The following is a 16,534-nucleotide window of genomic DNA, read 5'->3' on the forward strand; positions in this document are numbered from 1 at the left end:
GAGGGACAGCTCTAGCCCGCGGGCGAGTGAGCCGCACTGATTTCCCCCAGCCCTCCTCCAGCGGCTGCAAGTGGGGAGGGGGAGGAGTGGGGAGGGGCGGGACGTACCAATAAGCCCCGGGGAGGGAGGACACCGCGACACCCCTCCCCTGCTCCCGGGGCTAGTCCATTGGCCGGCGGGGGCTGCGCCGCCACTGGTGAGGGCGAGCGCATTGCAGGGCGGGCTGGGGGGTGGGCGAGGCGGTTTGCCCAGGGGGGGAGAAGAGGGCGGTGGGAGCGAGCAGCTGCCTTCCCCCCCCCCCCCGGCGAGGTGGTGCGGCCCGTTCCGAGGAGGGCGCAGCGCCTCCCCGCTCAGTGACACACAGACCCGGCGCGGGGAGGCGGCGGCGGCGGCGGCGGCTGGTCGGGAGAGCGGGGCGGGCTGGGATCGTAGCGGCGGCGGCCGGGAGCCGAGTCCGGAGCATGGCGGGGACCGCGGCGGCCGCTCCCCCGCCGGCTCCTCCCGCCCGCGGGGAACTTTCCGCTGCCGCGGGCGGCGCCTCCTCCCCTGGCCGGCGGCGGCCCCCGACTCTGCCCGGCCCGGGGCGGCTGCTGGGGCTGGGGCTGCTCCTCTGCTGCGGTGAGTGAAACTTTTCCGCGGGCGGCGGGGCAGGGCCGGGCCGGGCGGCGGTTGCCGGAGTTCGACGAAAAGTTTGTGCAGCGGGGCCCGCGGCGGGTGGGGGCTCGTGGCCGGGAGGGGAGGGGAGGTGACGGGCACGGTCCGGCCAGGAAACCGCCCCCGGGCGCGCTGGGGGAGGGAGACACCCGGCTCTGTGGGGCGGGGAGTGACCCTGCCCCGCGCCCTGCTGGGCTTGGGGGGGGGGGGGGGGCGGTTGCCGGGCGCGGGGTTTGTGTTTGGATTCCACTTGTCGCGGCGGCGGCGGGACCGTTACTGCGGGCGGGCGGGGCGCAGCCGAGGTGGCTCCCTGGGGCTGGAACCCGGCGCGGCGGCAGCTGCCGAGAGGCCAGTCTCGCCCCCCCCCCCCCCAGTGGGGAGCAGCTGGTCACTGGAGCCGAGTGGACTCTGTGGGGCGCGGGGTAACTGCAGTCGCCTGCCTCAGCACGTGGGGCTGTAAATCATAGCTTCCCCCCCCCCCTCCGTTCCTCCAGGGCTGGGCGCTATTTTGGAGCCGCCCCCCCCCTTTTTCCCTCGGCTTTGCGAGTTACTAGTGACCAGCTTGTGTGGAGGCGGGACCCTGGTCTCTTCCCGATCCTCTCTCCACTTACAGCCTGGTGCGTTGGGGGTGGGTCTGCACGTGTGTGTGTCCGTGTCCCTTCCGAGGTGTAGAGATGTTGCTTGGTTTCCGATGCTCTCGCTAAACGTTTCCTCCCCCCCCCCTTTACCTTTTTGCTAGCTGTGTGTGTTTCTGGGGGGGGGGTGGACTCGTTCAACTCTCCTCCGTCTTGGGGGAAGCGCTTTTTTGCTCCCTCCAAAGCAGTCACACGCACTCTTCGCATCAATCTCCGTCCCAGCAGCAGCAGCAGAGTTGGGGTTTAAAGCACCGAGTCCCACCTGTGGTTTGATGTGACCCTGTGTGGAAGATTGATAGTCTTTTCCCCATTGCCGACTCTGCTCTTGCGGAGAGTAGCCGAGTCGGCGGCAGCTTGGTTGTCTTGTTGGAAAAGAAAGAGTACGGCCTGTTTTCATTTGGGAGTTATGCGGGGATACAGGAGGAAAGCGGACATGATATCGGTGAGTCGCAAGAAAGAAATGAACGCAGCAGTAGTTACGTTACTTTCCAGCGCAGGACCAAGTACCTAACGAAGCCTCTGCTGCTAATCCGCGCTTGCTGTGCACCCTCTTGGAATTGGGCTTGGTGCACAGACCGGGAGTAGAGTGCCGCGAGAGTGCTTTGCGGCAGCCTTTCTGTATTCAGCGAGATGCCCTTGCAGGGAGGGAAGGAGAGCGCTGCTGCTGGAAGTGCGAACTGCTGCATCATTGCCTGAGGGGGCAGACTATCACAAAGCGTGCTTCACAAGGGTGGGGTAAAAACAATTGGAATCGCAGAGAACGTGGACGCTCTCAGGCGAGCTCTGGATAATCTTACACCCGGTAACTGCTTTCTGTGCTTTGCAAGATGAGGTTTTATTGGGCTTGGTCACGCTGATTGTGAGCAGAGTTTTGTTTTGCTTCCAGTTGGGAGGAGAGAGCCTTTCTCACACGCATGTCTTCTTGCCCTAGCGGACTTAACTTCATCTATTCAAGGGGAAAGTTATTTTTGTAGTTTAGTGCAGAAGTTAAATGAGCAGCATAGGATTGCACAACTTGGGTTGTGCAAAATTAAGTAACTTGGGTTAAGTCCCCCTGATATGTGATCTTGTTGGCATAGATATTAAGTACTAGTGCAGAATTAAAGGAGTTACAAGTGGTTAAGCAGAGTCTTCACTTGTGTATTGTGTGGCATGTACAAATCATTTCTGTAGTGCAGCATCAACTCTTTGTGGACTTTTTTTCTACCCTTTTGAGTTGGTGGTGGTTATACAACTAAAATTCAGTTGACCTACTGTAATTACTACCCTGAATAGATTTACAAAGTAGATGTCAAAACAACAGTTAAGTACATACAAGCAGTTTTACAGATATGTCTTTCTTAAAATTAGTAAATAGGTACTGATTATCAGGCAAACTAGCTCTACTGTTACCATGTTCTATACTTGGCTGAAGGGGCTCTCAAGGCAACTATATTTTACTAATTTATTAAAAGATGTGTATTAAAAATATAAAACTTTATTCTCTGTGTGCTGTATGCTGACAACCTGTTTTTCTCTAGGTTGAAACAAAGGAATAAGTAAGTATCTAAGGCACCGTAGGGTGGGGTTGGGGAAGCATGTAAGTTTCTTCCAAATTCGTGTTTAAATAAAAAATAACTAGCGTATAACCTGTTCTTGAAACCATGTTTGTTCCAGGATATTAGGAAAACAAGATGGATGAGTCTAGGGATGTAAGTGAGTATTCCAGTGGTCAACAGCCTGCGCTTATTGGTTAGTTGAGTCAACTACTTGCACTCTCCTCCCCCTTGCTGCCTCTGTCTCTACAGTGTTACCTGCCCATTAGAGGCAGCAGTGCAGCAGGAAGGGAAGCTGCTCCACATTCTGCAGAGCAGCCTCTGTCTGCAGTGACCCTGGACATCAAAGCAGCCTTTGCGTGGGCAGAGGCTGCTCCAATAGCAGTCCCTGTCCACGGGTGAGGAGGCAGCTCCTCACTGGGACCCCCGGCGGACAGGGGCTGTTGGACCTGTTGCAAGCCTGGCTCAGTCCGGGCTTATTGGCTAGTCAAGTAGTGACTTGACTAATTGTTTCCCCCCACTTGCTGCCTCTATCAGAGAAAGGCAGCATGGGTGGGGGGGAGGGGAGCAGGAGCCAGTGCTGGGGGGGAGCTGGCTGAAAAGCTGGTACCCCAGCACCCTCTTGATGGGGGGCAGGGAAGGCAGAAGCACAGCGGGGGAATGGTGTGAGAGCTCTTGTACGTTTCAAAGATTGCAGCAGCAGCAGCAGGAAAGGGAATGGGGAGGCAAGATGACTGCTTGAGTCCCCCATTTGCCCCTGCTCCCTGCTGCACTTCTGTTTTTGAAATGTAATGAGCTCCATGCGGTTCTTGCTATGTTTCAAAGGCTGAAGCGCTGCAGTTCCCCCTCTGTTCTACATTTAGTTCCCCTCTTATTACATTTAGTAGACTGAGGCATGGCTCGCCCTTACCAACTAATGGAGTAGTTGATAATCATTCCATTGACTACTTAATTAGCTGATTAATCGAAATTGAACATCCCTAGCGCTGCATCCGGGAGCTGCACCTGCTACAGCACTGCATTTAAAAAATTGTAGGAGCTGGGCAGCCTGCCTGCTTGGCTCTTACTACATTTAAACTGCAGAGCCACAGCGAGTGAGTGCCTTCCCTTACTAATTGTTTAGTCGATAAAAATTCTGTAGACTACATGATTGGTGAAATAGTACCATGTCTAGGGATGTTAAAAAGTGTCTATCTTTTTATGGAACCCAGAAAGGATTTCTTGTGCTGCCAAAAGCAGGTAGTTGGGAAGTCTCACCCCAGAAAGTGTCACAGAAGTGTGTCTTATAAAAGATATTACTTAAGCCATGTTGTGTCTCTAATATCAACCTTGCAGAATTGTTTCCCTGAAACTGATGAGTTGAATCAAATGGGATTTGGAGTTTAACAGCACTACTTAGATATGAGAGGCAGCTCTAAATACTGCTGTTTATAATGAATGCATGTTAGAGTAAAAGGAATGCAAAACCTATGGAGAGTGAGTGAGTGAGTGTGTGTGTGTGTGTGTGTGTGTGTGTTTGATGAATTAAAAAGTTAATTGGGGGTGTGTGTGGAGGGACAGTTCAAGAAGTGGCGTCTCCATTGCTCCATGTCAGAAGGGGCTTCTGAAGAGGAAACTAATAGACTTGTGGAAGATGTGGAAATGTTCATAGAATCATAAAATACTAGAACTGGAAAGGGCCTCCTTAGGTCATCAAGTCCAGTCCCCTGCCCTCAAGGCAGGACCAAGCACCCCATCTCCCAGATAGGTGTCTATGTGACCTGCTTTTAAATATCCCCAGTGATGGAGATTCCACAGCCTCCCTAGACAATTTATTCCAGTGTTTAACCACTGTGACAGTTACGAAGTTTTTCCTAGTGTCCAACCTAAACCTCCCTTGCTGAAACTTAAGCTCATTGCTTCTCATTCTATCAGAGGCCAAAGAACAATTTTTCTCCCTCCTTCTTGTAACCTTTTAGATAGCAGATTTCAACTATCATTTACCAATATGATAAATGATTAGTACCAAGTTGACACAATAGCGGACAGAATCAATGTTAAACTGATGATCCAGCTTCTAATGATCAAGACTAGCAATGCATTTGTTGGCTATAGCTACAATTTTCATATTGCATGTGATAAAAAGCATGCTTTACGAGCCTTGACAAACTGGATGGCTAAAATCTTGATGTTACTGGTTTTGTATCACATTTGATCTACGTAAATTACACTGAATTTCATTATTCACTCAAAAGCGACGAGGAGTCCTGTGGTACCTTATAGACTAACTGAAGTGTAGGAGCATAAGCTTTCATGGGCAAAGACCCACTTCGTCAGATGCATGTCAAGTGGGTCTTTGCCCACGAAAGCTTATGCTCCTACTCTTCGGTTAGTCTATAAGATGCCACAGGACTCCTCGTCGCTTTTGCAGATTCAGACTAACACGGCTACCCCTCTGATTATTCACTCAAGTACACTTAGATTACACAAGGCTTGTCAGAAAGTAGGAATGCCTGCTTTATGTAGTATGTTTTCAGCCTGATAAAAATTTGTATTAGTTACCCAAGTGTCTTGTACAGAGGCAAGTAGAAGCCTGAAGTACAAGACAAATACTTAGTGATTCTTCAACATCATTTTTCTCTCTCTCTCTCAGACCATTCTAAAACTGTACTAAGCCTTTTACTAAAATTGCCCACTTGTATAATTCCTTTTCTTCCTCCAGTGTTACCACCACAATGTTTAGGTGCTGCTGGACACTAGTTTGATACTCTCTGGGTGAAAGAGTTTTGTGCCCACCAAAGGTATTCTTTCCCTAGTACTGGTTACTGGCAATGCAAGTGTACTACTTTGGGGTCTACAACCCTTATATTTTTTTCTCAGTGCAGGCTAGCAATTTACATCTCCATCCCCTCACTTTGGTACACTTGAGTGCCCACTCGTTTGTGCTGCAGAGGTCCAGAATTGCTGTCTCGGAGAAGGCAGTACATGCCAGCTCATGCTTTCCTCAGCACAAGGAGCTTAGATGTTTTTACAGGCAGTCCCCGGGTTACGTACAAGATAGGGACTGTAGGTTTGTTCTTAAGTTGAATTTGTATGTAAGTCGGAACTGGTACATATTGTAGGGGAAACTCTAGCCAAAGATTTCTCCAGAGCTCAGTTTTATTCTCTCACACCTCACTTCCCTCAGTCCTTTATTCTCAAGCTCAGGTGTCTGCTGAGAAAAGCCTCTCTGTGTCTCCCAGGTCTGCTGGGGGGGAGGGGGGGACTAGCTTCGTGTCTCCCTGGTCTGCTGGGGGGAAGCAGCTAGTGCGGGGTTGCCTCACCCCGTTTGTAAGTAGGGATCCGATGTAAGTCGGATTCATGTAACCCGGGGACTGCCTGTATAATAAACAGGAAAGCTTATCGGAGAGAGAGTGATAAAAAGCAAGTATTTGTAAACATGAGGCTAAGGTAATGGGAGAATATAACATACAATCTATAGTTTATACTTACTTTTTGGTCTTACAAGATAACTTGCTAGTATCTCGCCCACAAGTCATTCCTTGTAGCACTTGTCTGTTTCTAAAAACCAGGATTCAGTTTTCATGAGACCCGTGCTGGCAGAGGGTCTTTTCTCGTGTAATGGATCATCACTTGTGTCCTTTCATTTTCATTTTTTTAAATATGGTAACAGATAACTTTCCTTTGCTCCAAGAAATCCCAAATTCTGACAACTATTTTAGGTATGCTTGTCTGAGTGTGTTCAAGATTTCATTTTCAGACTGTAAACAAAACTGTGTTCAGTTGAAGGATAGCTCTTGCTCTTATGTGCATCAGGTCTTATCTTTTGATAGAAATCACATGACCCTCTAAATGGGGCACTATGCCAACATAATAGTTCCAACTCCATATGAGGAGTAGGGCTTGTCAATGTAGTCAGGGTGGCAGTGTCCCTGTAGACACTGTGGATTACTTGGATCTGCTCTTGGCTGTCATATTTGTCAGTTTCATGGTTACATTTATTTAATGCTGCTTTTCTAGCTATATAGTAGAACCTAAGTAATTGATGCTTATTGATTCATAATTTGCCTGAACATGCAAAGCTGTTGCACCACTTACTAACTTCAGTAGCAGTAGTGTGGTGAAATTCTGAAGACACTTTTCCACTACGGGAGCTACAGCTGTACTTGTAACCCTGAAGTTCCCATATTGTAAAGCAGTGATACTCATATTGAGGCTTCTGGCTCTTTGCCCCCACATACTTAAAACACTAGTTTAATTATTATCCAGTCAGGTTACTTTTGCTATGTTAACTAGGGATGTTAACAGTTAACAGTAGCCTAGCTGGGCTGGAGCAGTTGCCCTCCCAACCCTGCCTGAGGTTCTAGAGTCACAGTCTAAGGCCACATCTACACTACAAAATAATGTGGAATTTATTGGGTTGATGTCTGGTCACCCAGTTTAGTACAGCTGAAGGTCCGTGAACCCCTGCTGTACTCAAGAATTCACTGTAGTTAGAAGTAGCATGATCCCATGAGGGAGACTGATGTTGACTTTGACAGCGATGCACTGTGGGTAGCTATCAGTTAATTTCCTTTACTGGTCTCTATCTGATAGACAGCAAAGGGGGAGGAGGGAAGTGACTAGATGACTTGACTAGTCCTTAACATTCTTAGCGGGAACCTTTTTCCTCAACCAGACTATCTGAGAGGTGGATGTGATGCAACCTACCCCTTGCTCCTGTGGCTCATGAAGCCCTTCACAGATAACCTGGACCTGGCCCTCAGGAAGGAGGAATGTGCATTTAGACATTTAAAAGGGGTTTTTTAGAAGTCTCCTGATCCGCTTAGACTTTAGCAAATGCAATATGCTCTTTGTGTGGTGGCCTGTTGTGAGCTCCATAACCTGTGCAAGAGCAAGGGAGAAACTTAGGATGGGGGGCTGAGGCAGCATGCCTGGCCCCAGAGTTTTATATTACATAGATACTCAACCCCTGATTATCCAAAGGCTTCACATGATTTGGAAGGAGTGAGATCTTAAGTGGCTACAACATGTGACAATACTGAGTAAAAATACCTAGTGCAGTTGATGAAGGACCAACTATAGCCTATTTTAAGGCATGATTGGGGAGTGTGTGTTGGAAATTGACCTTTGGCTTCTTAGTAAGAGTTGCCCATAACTTCTCTGAGAAGCACAGTGCAACCTTTAATCACAAATGAGGCAGTTCATCTGATTGTGGATTAGGAGCACAGATGCCCATCTTCAGATTTTTCTGCAGTTTTCCCAATTTTTACACACAATTATGGGATTATCTTTAAAGCTATGAATTTTGAGAGCACACTTCATCACTCATCACTACTTTGGTGGAATGAAAACATCAGTTAGCACTTTGGCCATGAAGGGCATTTGTAACACATGGCTGGAAAGAGTTAAGCGTTCCTCAGGATGAAAGACCCAGATTCACCCTTTGGGGGCCAATTGGTAGGTGTTAATGTTTTTGTGTTGGGTCAGCAGTGTGTGTGTGTGTGTGTGTGTGTGTGTGTGTGTGTGTGTGTGTTGACCAATGTTCTATGCCATCCAATGCCAGCAATGCCTTTTCTGCCATATATATTGGCCAAACTGGACAGTCTCTATGACAAAGGAGTAATGAACACAGATCAGATATTTGTAAAGGTAAAAACAGAAACCTGTTGGGGGAAACATTTTAACTTGCCCAGTCACTCAGTGGATCTGAAAGTCTGTATTATTACAAACCAGTTTCAAATACCAGCTTGAAAGGGAAGCTGCAGAACTTAATTTCATTTAAAAGTTAGATTGTTTAAGCCTTAACTGGATTACCCCCTACATTCTGCAACCTAATGACATAAAAAGCCAAACACGAGATACTTAGAGTACTTAGAACCTACTCCATTACTCCTTTACTTTCCTTCCCCGACACCTCTTTCTCTGCTATTTATCTGGAACCTGGACCCCTTAAACTCCATTCATCTGAAGAAGTGGGTTGTTCCTATGAAAACTCATGATACCATCTACATTTTGTTAGTCTAAGTTGCTTCAGGACTATTCATTAAGTTCTTATGTACATATTGTGAGTTTAACGGTATAACCAAATGGTTCCTGTCTGTGCTGTATCATTAATTCAGAGATCAGAAGGAAATATTAACATTTAAATGAACTGCAAATATAGCGGTAAGTGTCTTGATCTTTAAATGTATAACAATTATCTGCTAATGGTGGAAAATGGGCATTTGCCTTATGTTAACCCTTATGTGATACTTAGGAAATAGGTCTGCTAAGTCTTCATGATTACCTATTGTTCACCTAAGGATTCTGTTCTGTCAAGAGAAGGCCTGGAACTGTCTAAAAAAACCCCCATGAATCCTGATCCTTTTTATTGCAAATCTGCTTGATGCTTTATTTATGCATGCACACGTGCATGCAGAGGATGCTTGAGTCACAAGACTGAGATTTCCAGTCCTAGTTGGATCACACTGAATTTGAACACTGTAATGTAACCTTTGGATTGAATCTGAAAATGATTTGAAGGGGTTGGGGTTCTGCTGGATTGACTGTTGAAACCACAGGCTGCATGTTGTGTATTAAGTGTCCTGTATGGATCCTGTGGGACTACAGTTAGGTTCTTAGAGTGCTCCTGTAAGGTTTGCAAAGGGCAGTTAGTGTGCAACATGTGGCTTATGGCTTTGGCAGTTAATCCCACTGACAATCAGTGTAGCTGTCTCATACTCAGATCCTCGCTGCACAGTCAGAGGAAGGGAGGGGAGAAGTAGCTGAAGGGGAGGGAGGAGGATAATCCTGGGAAACAGGCCTGTCTTGAGACGATCACATGTAATTAAGGGCCCTTCGCAGCATAGACAGGCATTTTTCCTAGGGCTAGTCCTTTGCCTTGCTCTTTTGGGGATGGGTTTCTGGGGTACAATGCTGGGTAGGGATGTGAAGGACCCCTTGCTGTCTATCAGATGCAGCAAGAGGGAAGAAAGGGAGGGTTACTTTAAAGTGGCAGCGCTGCACATAGCCCGGGGTCAGCTACTCCGTGTGATGCTGCAGCTTGGAATGCTACAGGGAGCCGGGCATCAGGCGCCTCACGGCATTTCAAAATGGCAGCGCTGTGTGGAGCCTGGGATCAGCTGGGGACTCGCCCACTGACCCTGGGCTCCATGCAGTGCTGCTGTTTAGAATGCCTCAGGGAGCCTGGTGCTGGGCTGCTGATGGCATTTCAAAGCAGCATCACCGGGTGGAGCCCTGGATCCACTGGCAACTCCCCAGCTGACCCCAGGTTCTGCGTGGTGCTGTCTCTTCGAAATGCTGGGTGGAGCCCAGGATCAGCTGTGGATTCCCCAGCTGACTCTGGGCTCCAGGCTGCATGCCAGCTTTGAAATGTACAAGAGTCCCCAGCGGAGGCTCTTGTGAATTTCAAAGAGGAAGCGCAACATGGTGCCTTTGGTCAGTGGGACTTGTCAATGGCTTTGGGCTCCATGCTGCATTCTAACTTTGAAATGCACAAGAGTCCCTATTGGGGCTCTTGTACATTTCAAAGGCGGAAGTGCTTATTCCATCAACTAGTCTGACGTAGTGAGGATTCTGTCCGCTCTTGTGGCCCTGGATCCACTCTGGTTTTGCATTCTCTGGTTGCTTTATTGTGCTGGGCGTAATCCCTACTTCCTTATGCTGGTCTGCAGTGACTGTGTGTGTGCAGTGACCAGCGAACGATGGGTCGCTGAGGGAGGACTACTATGAATGTAGGCAATGGCCCAGCTGGCCTGACGTGGGCTAGGTGGAGGAATCTGAATGGTGTGGGAGGCAGGGCTTCCTGGGGACTGAGTGACCAGTTGCTAGGAGTGTGAGTTAGTCTGGGCTGGGGGAAGATGAGAGGAGATTTAGAGCAGGAAAGGGGGGTGTAAGGCCTGTGATCCACTTCCCTCAAAGAGGAATAAGGCTCTCTGCTCTTGGAGCTTATGCTAACATCAATCCTATCCTACGCTGTGTCCCTGAAAACCACCTACTCTGCTGGCTGAGAGTTACATATGTCTGCAGTTGGGGACCCCCTGATGCGCCATCACAACTAGTCGACTAGAAAATAAATCACTACTGAACATCCTTAATATGGAGGTGTTAGTGGAAGGGATAGTAGAAAGCGGTTAGGTCCGTGGTGTCCAGCATGCTAGCTGCTAGCCACATGTGGCTATTTAGCTGGTTGAGTGTGGCTAGGTTGCTGTAGCAGTAGCTACAATAGCGGCTACTGCTTCAGAACTGTTGTCCGCTACAAGTTAGGTGAATGTGAGTACTATTGTAGCCTAAGATGGATAGCCTTAGGGAAGGTGGAATGTACGCTTCAGAATTTGTGCCTCTTGGAGCTGAGGATAATTGTGTTGGAGGGATTAACTGTGTCAGCGGAGGGGTCTTGGAGGCTTACTTGGTGGCAATAAGCAAGCTGTCGGTCAAGTCAGTTCTCAGATGTCTTCAAGCATAAATCTCAGGTCTGGGTTTCCTTTTCTGGTGAGTCTTGGCTGATGTTGCTTTATGAAGAAACGAGGGTTTATAATTTTTGCTTATGTTGCCTAATTAAGGGAGTGTGGCTTCTTAACTTTATTCTCTGAGATGCAGCTACTTCTGAGAGATGTAAAGTCATAATATTTCCTTCCTGATTTACATCTGATTAAGTTCTGGCAGCTAAAATATGACACTGCTAGTAGCCTTGCAGATTTACTCTAAAATGTAGCTGAACAAATCCAAGTAAGCAAAACACCAGAATAAATCAAATATGGGGCTGGGTTCTGTGACAGTGAATAAAAATGCAGAGCCTTACCATGTGAGTTGTTGTCTTTGATCAACTGCAGGAGTGAATAAATTTGGCCTAAAAAAACCCCACACTAATAGAAAGGGAAACAAGTGAAAAGATAAAGCAAAAATGAGACTAAGAGTATTGCAAATCTGATGCTAACCTTTTATTGGAAAAATCACAGGAATGTGTGTTTGGATGTGCTGAGGTAAGAATATAGTGGGGATGTCCACTAGGTACAATACTTCAACATAGATGTGTTCCTTCTATCAAATGTCAGCCTCATGGCCACTTAAAAATGACAATGAACTTGAAGGAGATGCCTAATCTATAGTGCTGCAGCATCTAGTCCAGAGTCTGGCTCTGTACCAGCTTTTTTTCAGAGAGATAAAGAACCAGTCATGGAATAAACGGACTATGAAGGATAAGCTGCTTTGTAACCCCAATTAGAGGGCCAGCACATGCATGGAGGAACGCAAGTATGGAGCCCTGTTGATGCTCAGTTACAGCATTTATTACATCTCAGTTGATTTATGTAGTTAGTCTTGCTATTGAAACATCAGTCATTCTAGTCATTGTATAAATATTAACTGCTGACTTGGCTCTGAAATAACTTGTCTCAGTGTTTTGGGGCAATGAGTTGAACAAGTGAGTTTATTTGTACCAGTTATAAATGTATTGATTAAAAACACCATGAAAGTCCACTATCCATAATATGCATAATAGCATTAAGTGTACCTGGCATACTTTGTATATTACTGTAAATATTTAATGTTTCTCATATTTCTGCTATCACCTCACAGATTAAAAAAAATTTAACAAACCCTGTACTGTATATGGAAGTGGTTTCATGCCTTTAATTTTCATAACAATTTCTGAATCATTTGGATTTCTGCTACCTTCTGCCTTAGAGGGTAATCAGGAATTACTTGAGTGCATGTGATCACATATTCCATATCTTTGCATCTTAACACTTGAGATTTTTAGACTGGGGCTGCACATTAACAGAGATTGATTGAGCTAATGACAAAGACTCTTGACTGAAATGAATTGAACTGCTTTTAGTACAGAACATGGCAAGGCACATAAAAAGCTTTAATATGCTTTTTCATTTGTCAGAGGAGAAGTTTATTTGTGATAAGTTCAGTCACTCTTTTGAGTTCTTTGGTCATCACCGTGTCAACTTTGTTTAGTATATAGTTAATAAATATACTAACCACTGACCCTAGTGAAGAATCTTGCAATTTCCTGTTGATAGCTTTTTGCTATAACAAAAATTGACTCTTTTCTGATGGTTAACAATAGTTCATGCTTCTCCTGTAATGCCTTTGTTTACTGTTTTTTTGAGGGGCTTTTTCAGATGCTTGAGTCAAGTCTTTTCTTTATCTACTACTTGAAAAAATAAGTTAGGCCTAAAAGAAGGCAAGTCAAGTTTAAAAGGGGAATGAATACAAAGAGTAAGAGTAATAAAACTCAATTTATGCAGTGTTTATCACTAATTCAGTATAGGTAAACCATGGAGGCATAGCACAGAAGAGGAAAACAAGGAAAATATATCCTCAAATATACTTTTTTGAAATGATTTGAACACAGAAGACTTAGAAAAAATGAGATGTGAAATACATGCATCTTTTTCAGCTGAAATTGCCTCTGAAACTATTCAAGAAATAAGTAGTGACAAAAAATGTGCACTGTAGTTGGTGAAAAGGTAGAAGTCAAGTATGAGTCTCCATCTCAATAAATATCCTTCAACATATCAGAATGACACTTAAAAAACCCAAGAACGTTAAAAACATGGACAAACTATAGTCTTCTGTCTTTTATTTGGACAACTAGATAAGTGGTAGTAGGCTAAATCATCTGATAGAGGTACTTCAGTTGGCCTCCAACCCATATGTTTAGGTATTTAAGGTAGATGTGAATTAAGATTTCCATATAGCCTGACAAGATAATACGTCAGTTGTTGTTCGCTGAGTTGTATATCCTATGATTTCATAATTACACTTGTTAAAACACAATTCAAGACTTGGATGAATTATATTAAACTTCTTGTGGGATGAGTGTAGAGAAGTAGAGCTCATTTGTCTCATTTTCTTAAAGCAAGAAAGCCAAATGAAAAAATAACCAATGTCCTTTTCCCCTACTGATGACAAAAGTTACTTTTTAAAAATATATCTAAAGGTATACATCTTCGTCTTCATTAGTTTTTAGTTCAGAGGTCTGTATGTATTGAGCAGGAAGAGAGGCCAGGGAGGGACTCTGTGTCTAACTCCTGTTCATGGGCGTTGAAGCAAGATGGAGGCTGGGGAGAAAGATAAAATAGTGAGAGGGTCCTCACTAAGAAGTTGGGCAACAAAATGGCAAACAGATTTTAATGCTGATGAATGCAAAATGGGAGAAAAAAATCCCAACTATACGTTCAAAATTATGGGGACTAAATAGCTATTAGGACACTAGAGAGAACTAGAAATCATTGTGGATTGTTCTTTGAAAACATCCACTCAATGTGCAGCAGCAGTCAAAAAAGCAAACCATGTTAGGAATAGGGATGTTAAATTGTGTTTAATCAGATAATCGAGTAGTCAATACAGTTAGTTGATAATGGGGGAGGGGAACTGCAGAGCAGCAATGGGGTTAGCTCCTGTCCCTGGGAGCTAACCCTGCTACGCCTCTGCTTTCCCTACCCCTCTGTGGAGACAATAAGCATATGCTTATCAGCAGGGCTTGCCAAGACCCGCTCACCAGCTGCGCAGTTCAGCACACTGCGCTGCAGCGCAGTGCCGGGCTATAATCTACTCACCTATGGCGAGTAGATTACTTAAATTGTCGAGCCGTGCTTATCAGGTAGTTGACTAGTGGCTTAAATGCCTAGTTAGGAATCATTAAAAAGGGATAGACAATAAGACACAGAATGACTTATTGCCTTTGTATAAATCCATGGTATGCCCACATCTTGAATACTGCATACAGATGTATTCGCCTCATCTCAAAAAAGGTACTGTAGCTTGGGAAAAAGTTCAGAAAAGGGCAACAAAAATGATTAGGGGTTTGGAACAGCTGCCATATGAAGAGGGGGGGAAAAGACTGAGACTTCTCAGCTTAGAAAAGAGGAGACTAAGGGAGGTTAAGAGAGTCTATAAAATCGTGACTAGTGTGGAGAAAGTGAATGAGTTATTTACTCATGCACATAACATAAGAACTGGGGGTCACCAAATGAAATAGGTAACTGGTATAAAACAAAAGGAAGTACTACTTCATGCAACACAGTCTACTTGTGGAATTCCTTACCAGAGGATTTTGTGAAGGCCAGGACTTCAACTGGGTTCAAAAGAGAAATTCATGGAGGTTAGGTACATTAATGGCTATTAGCCAGGATAGGTAGAAATGGTGTCCCTAGCCTCTGTCGACAGCTGGGAATGGGCAACAGGAGTGGGATCACTTGATTAACTGTTCTGTTGGTTCCCTCTGTTGGGGCACCTAATACAGTAAACTTCCGATCATCTGGCACCTTTAGGACCCAGGGGATGCCGGATTATCAGATATGCTGGACTATCAGAAGGGGGGGCTATGAGGAGTCTGGGGTGGGGTGGGGGGATGCCACCCCAGACACCTCATAGCCCCCCCCCCCCTTCCGATAGTCCGGCTCTGCCCCAGGCGTCCCTGACTGAGCTGCTGCTGGTCAGTTTCAGCAGCGGCTGAATCGGGGACGCCTGGGGCAGAGCAGCTGGAGTGCTGCCAGCTTGGTCGGGTAGCGCCGACCCTTGGTGCGGCGAGACCAACCCAGCAGCACCCAGCTGCTCTTGGGGATGCCTAGGGCAGAGCAGCTGGGTGCTGCTGGGTTGGTCCCGCAGCACCGCTCCTCGGCACTACTGGACCAACCCTGCAGCCCCCCAGCTGCTCTGCCCCAGGTGTCCCCAAGTCAGCCGCAGCTGATACTGATCAGCAGCTGACTCCAGGAAGCCTGAGGCAGAGCTGCTCTGCCTCGGGCTTCCTGGAGTCAGCTGCTGGTCAGTTTCAGCAGGGAGTGAATCAGGGACAGCTGGGATTCTGCCGGGTTGGTCCTGCAGCCCCAAGGGGCAGTTTTAGTAGCAGCTGAATCGGGGAAGCTGGGGGCAGAGCAGCTCTAATGGTCCAGATGCGTGGAGCACTTCCGGGTTCCTGATGGTGCCAGACCATCAGATGCTGGACCATCGGAGTTTTACTGTATTGGCTACTGTTGGAAGACAGCATACTGAGCTAGATGAAGTTTTGGTCTGACCCAATATGGCTGTAATTATGTAGTGTCCAGCCAGGGAAAACAATAGAGAATAATAGAGTAGGAATTACAAGAAAATAATAGAAAACAGGTATATTAGCTGCAGGTTAAACAAGTCTGGTTAAGACACCTGGAGGCAATCTAGAACCTGCTAGAGCCAGTTGAAAGAGGTTTTATTGGGACACCTGTAGCCATCTGGAAATGGTTAAAAGCCTGCCCTGTAATGGGAGGAGGACATGCTGCAGGAGAGCAAGAGCTATAGAGATGCTGTCAGGTATTAAGAGGGAACTTTGCAAGTAGAGGTGAGGAGTAGGGAGATGTCCTGGGAACATGCCCTTTGGCCCCACAAATCCTAAGAAGGCGCAAACCCCTGCTAGAAGGGGAGAAACTAACTTAAGCAATGTAGTCTGTTGCCTCCATATCCAGAAAGACCACTACAGACTAAGATTTCCACACCTCCCCCCTTTCTCCTTTGCTATACCGATGATGAGTGACTAAATCAGACTACATCTAGCCCCTGAAATAAAGGAATTAGAGTGAGAGCTGTAGAGAGCCACTGAGATAAGCAATATGACTGGAAGTTGACATTGTCCCCAGATGGGCAGAGAACACTCAGTCTACTTAGAAGTGAGAGACTCACACTGTGTGAAATTAGGAGCATCACAATAGTTACTTGAGTAACAAGACTGCAAAGTTAATC

General features: G+C 46.4%; 1 protein-coding gene across 2 annotated transcripts in view; it reads left to right on the forward strand.

Moving 5' to 3' along the window:
* The first annotated feature begins 359 nt into the window (after positions 1-359).
* NECTIN3 (nectin cell adhesion molecule 3) overlaps positions 360-16,534 on the forward strand; it is a 132,735-nt gene continuing 116,560 nt past the window's right edge. Inside the window, exon 1 of one of the 2 annotated variants that reach the window (XM_075908478.1) lies at positions 360-618. In XM_075908478.1, the coding sequence (XP_075764593.1) occupies positions 462-618 (157 nt within the window). In that variant the 5' untranslated portion in view covers positions 360-461. The remainder of the gene's footprint in view (positions 619-16,534) is intronic. The other variant, XM_075908472.1, reaches the window with a different exon arrangement.

Source organism: Pelodiscus sinensis, chromosome 1, assembly GCF_049634645.1.
Source record: "Pelodiscus sinensis isolate JC-2024 chromosome 1, ASM4963464v1, whole genome shotgun sequence".
Taxonomy (NCBI): domain Eukaryota; kingdom Metazoa; phylum Chordata; order Testudines; family Trionychidae; genus Pelodiscus; species Pelodiscus sinensis.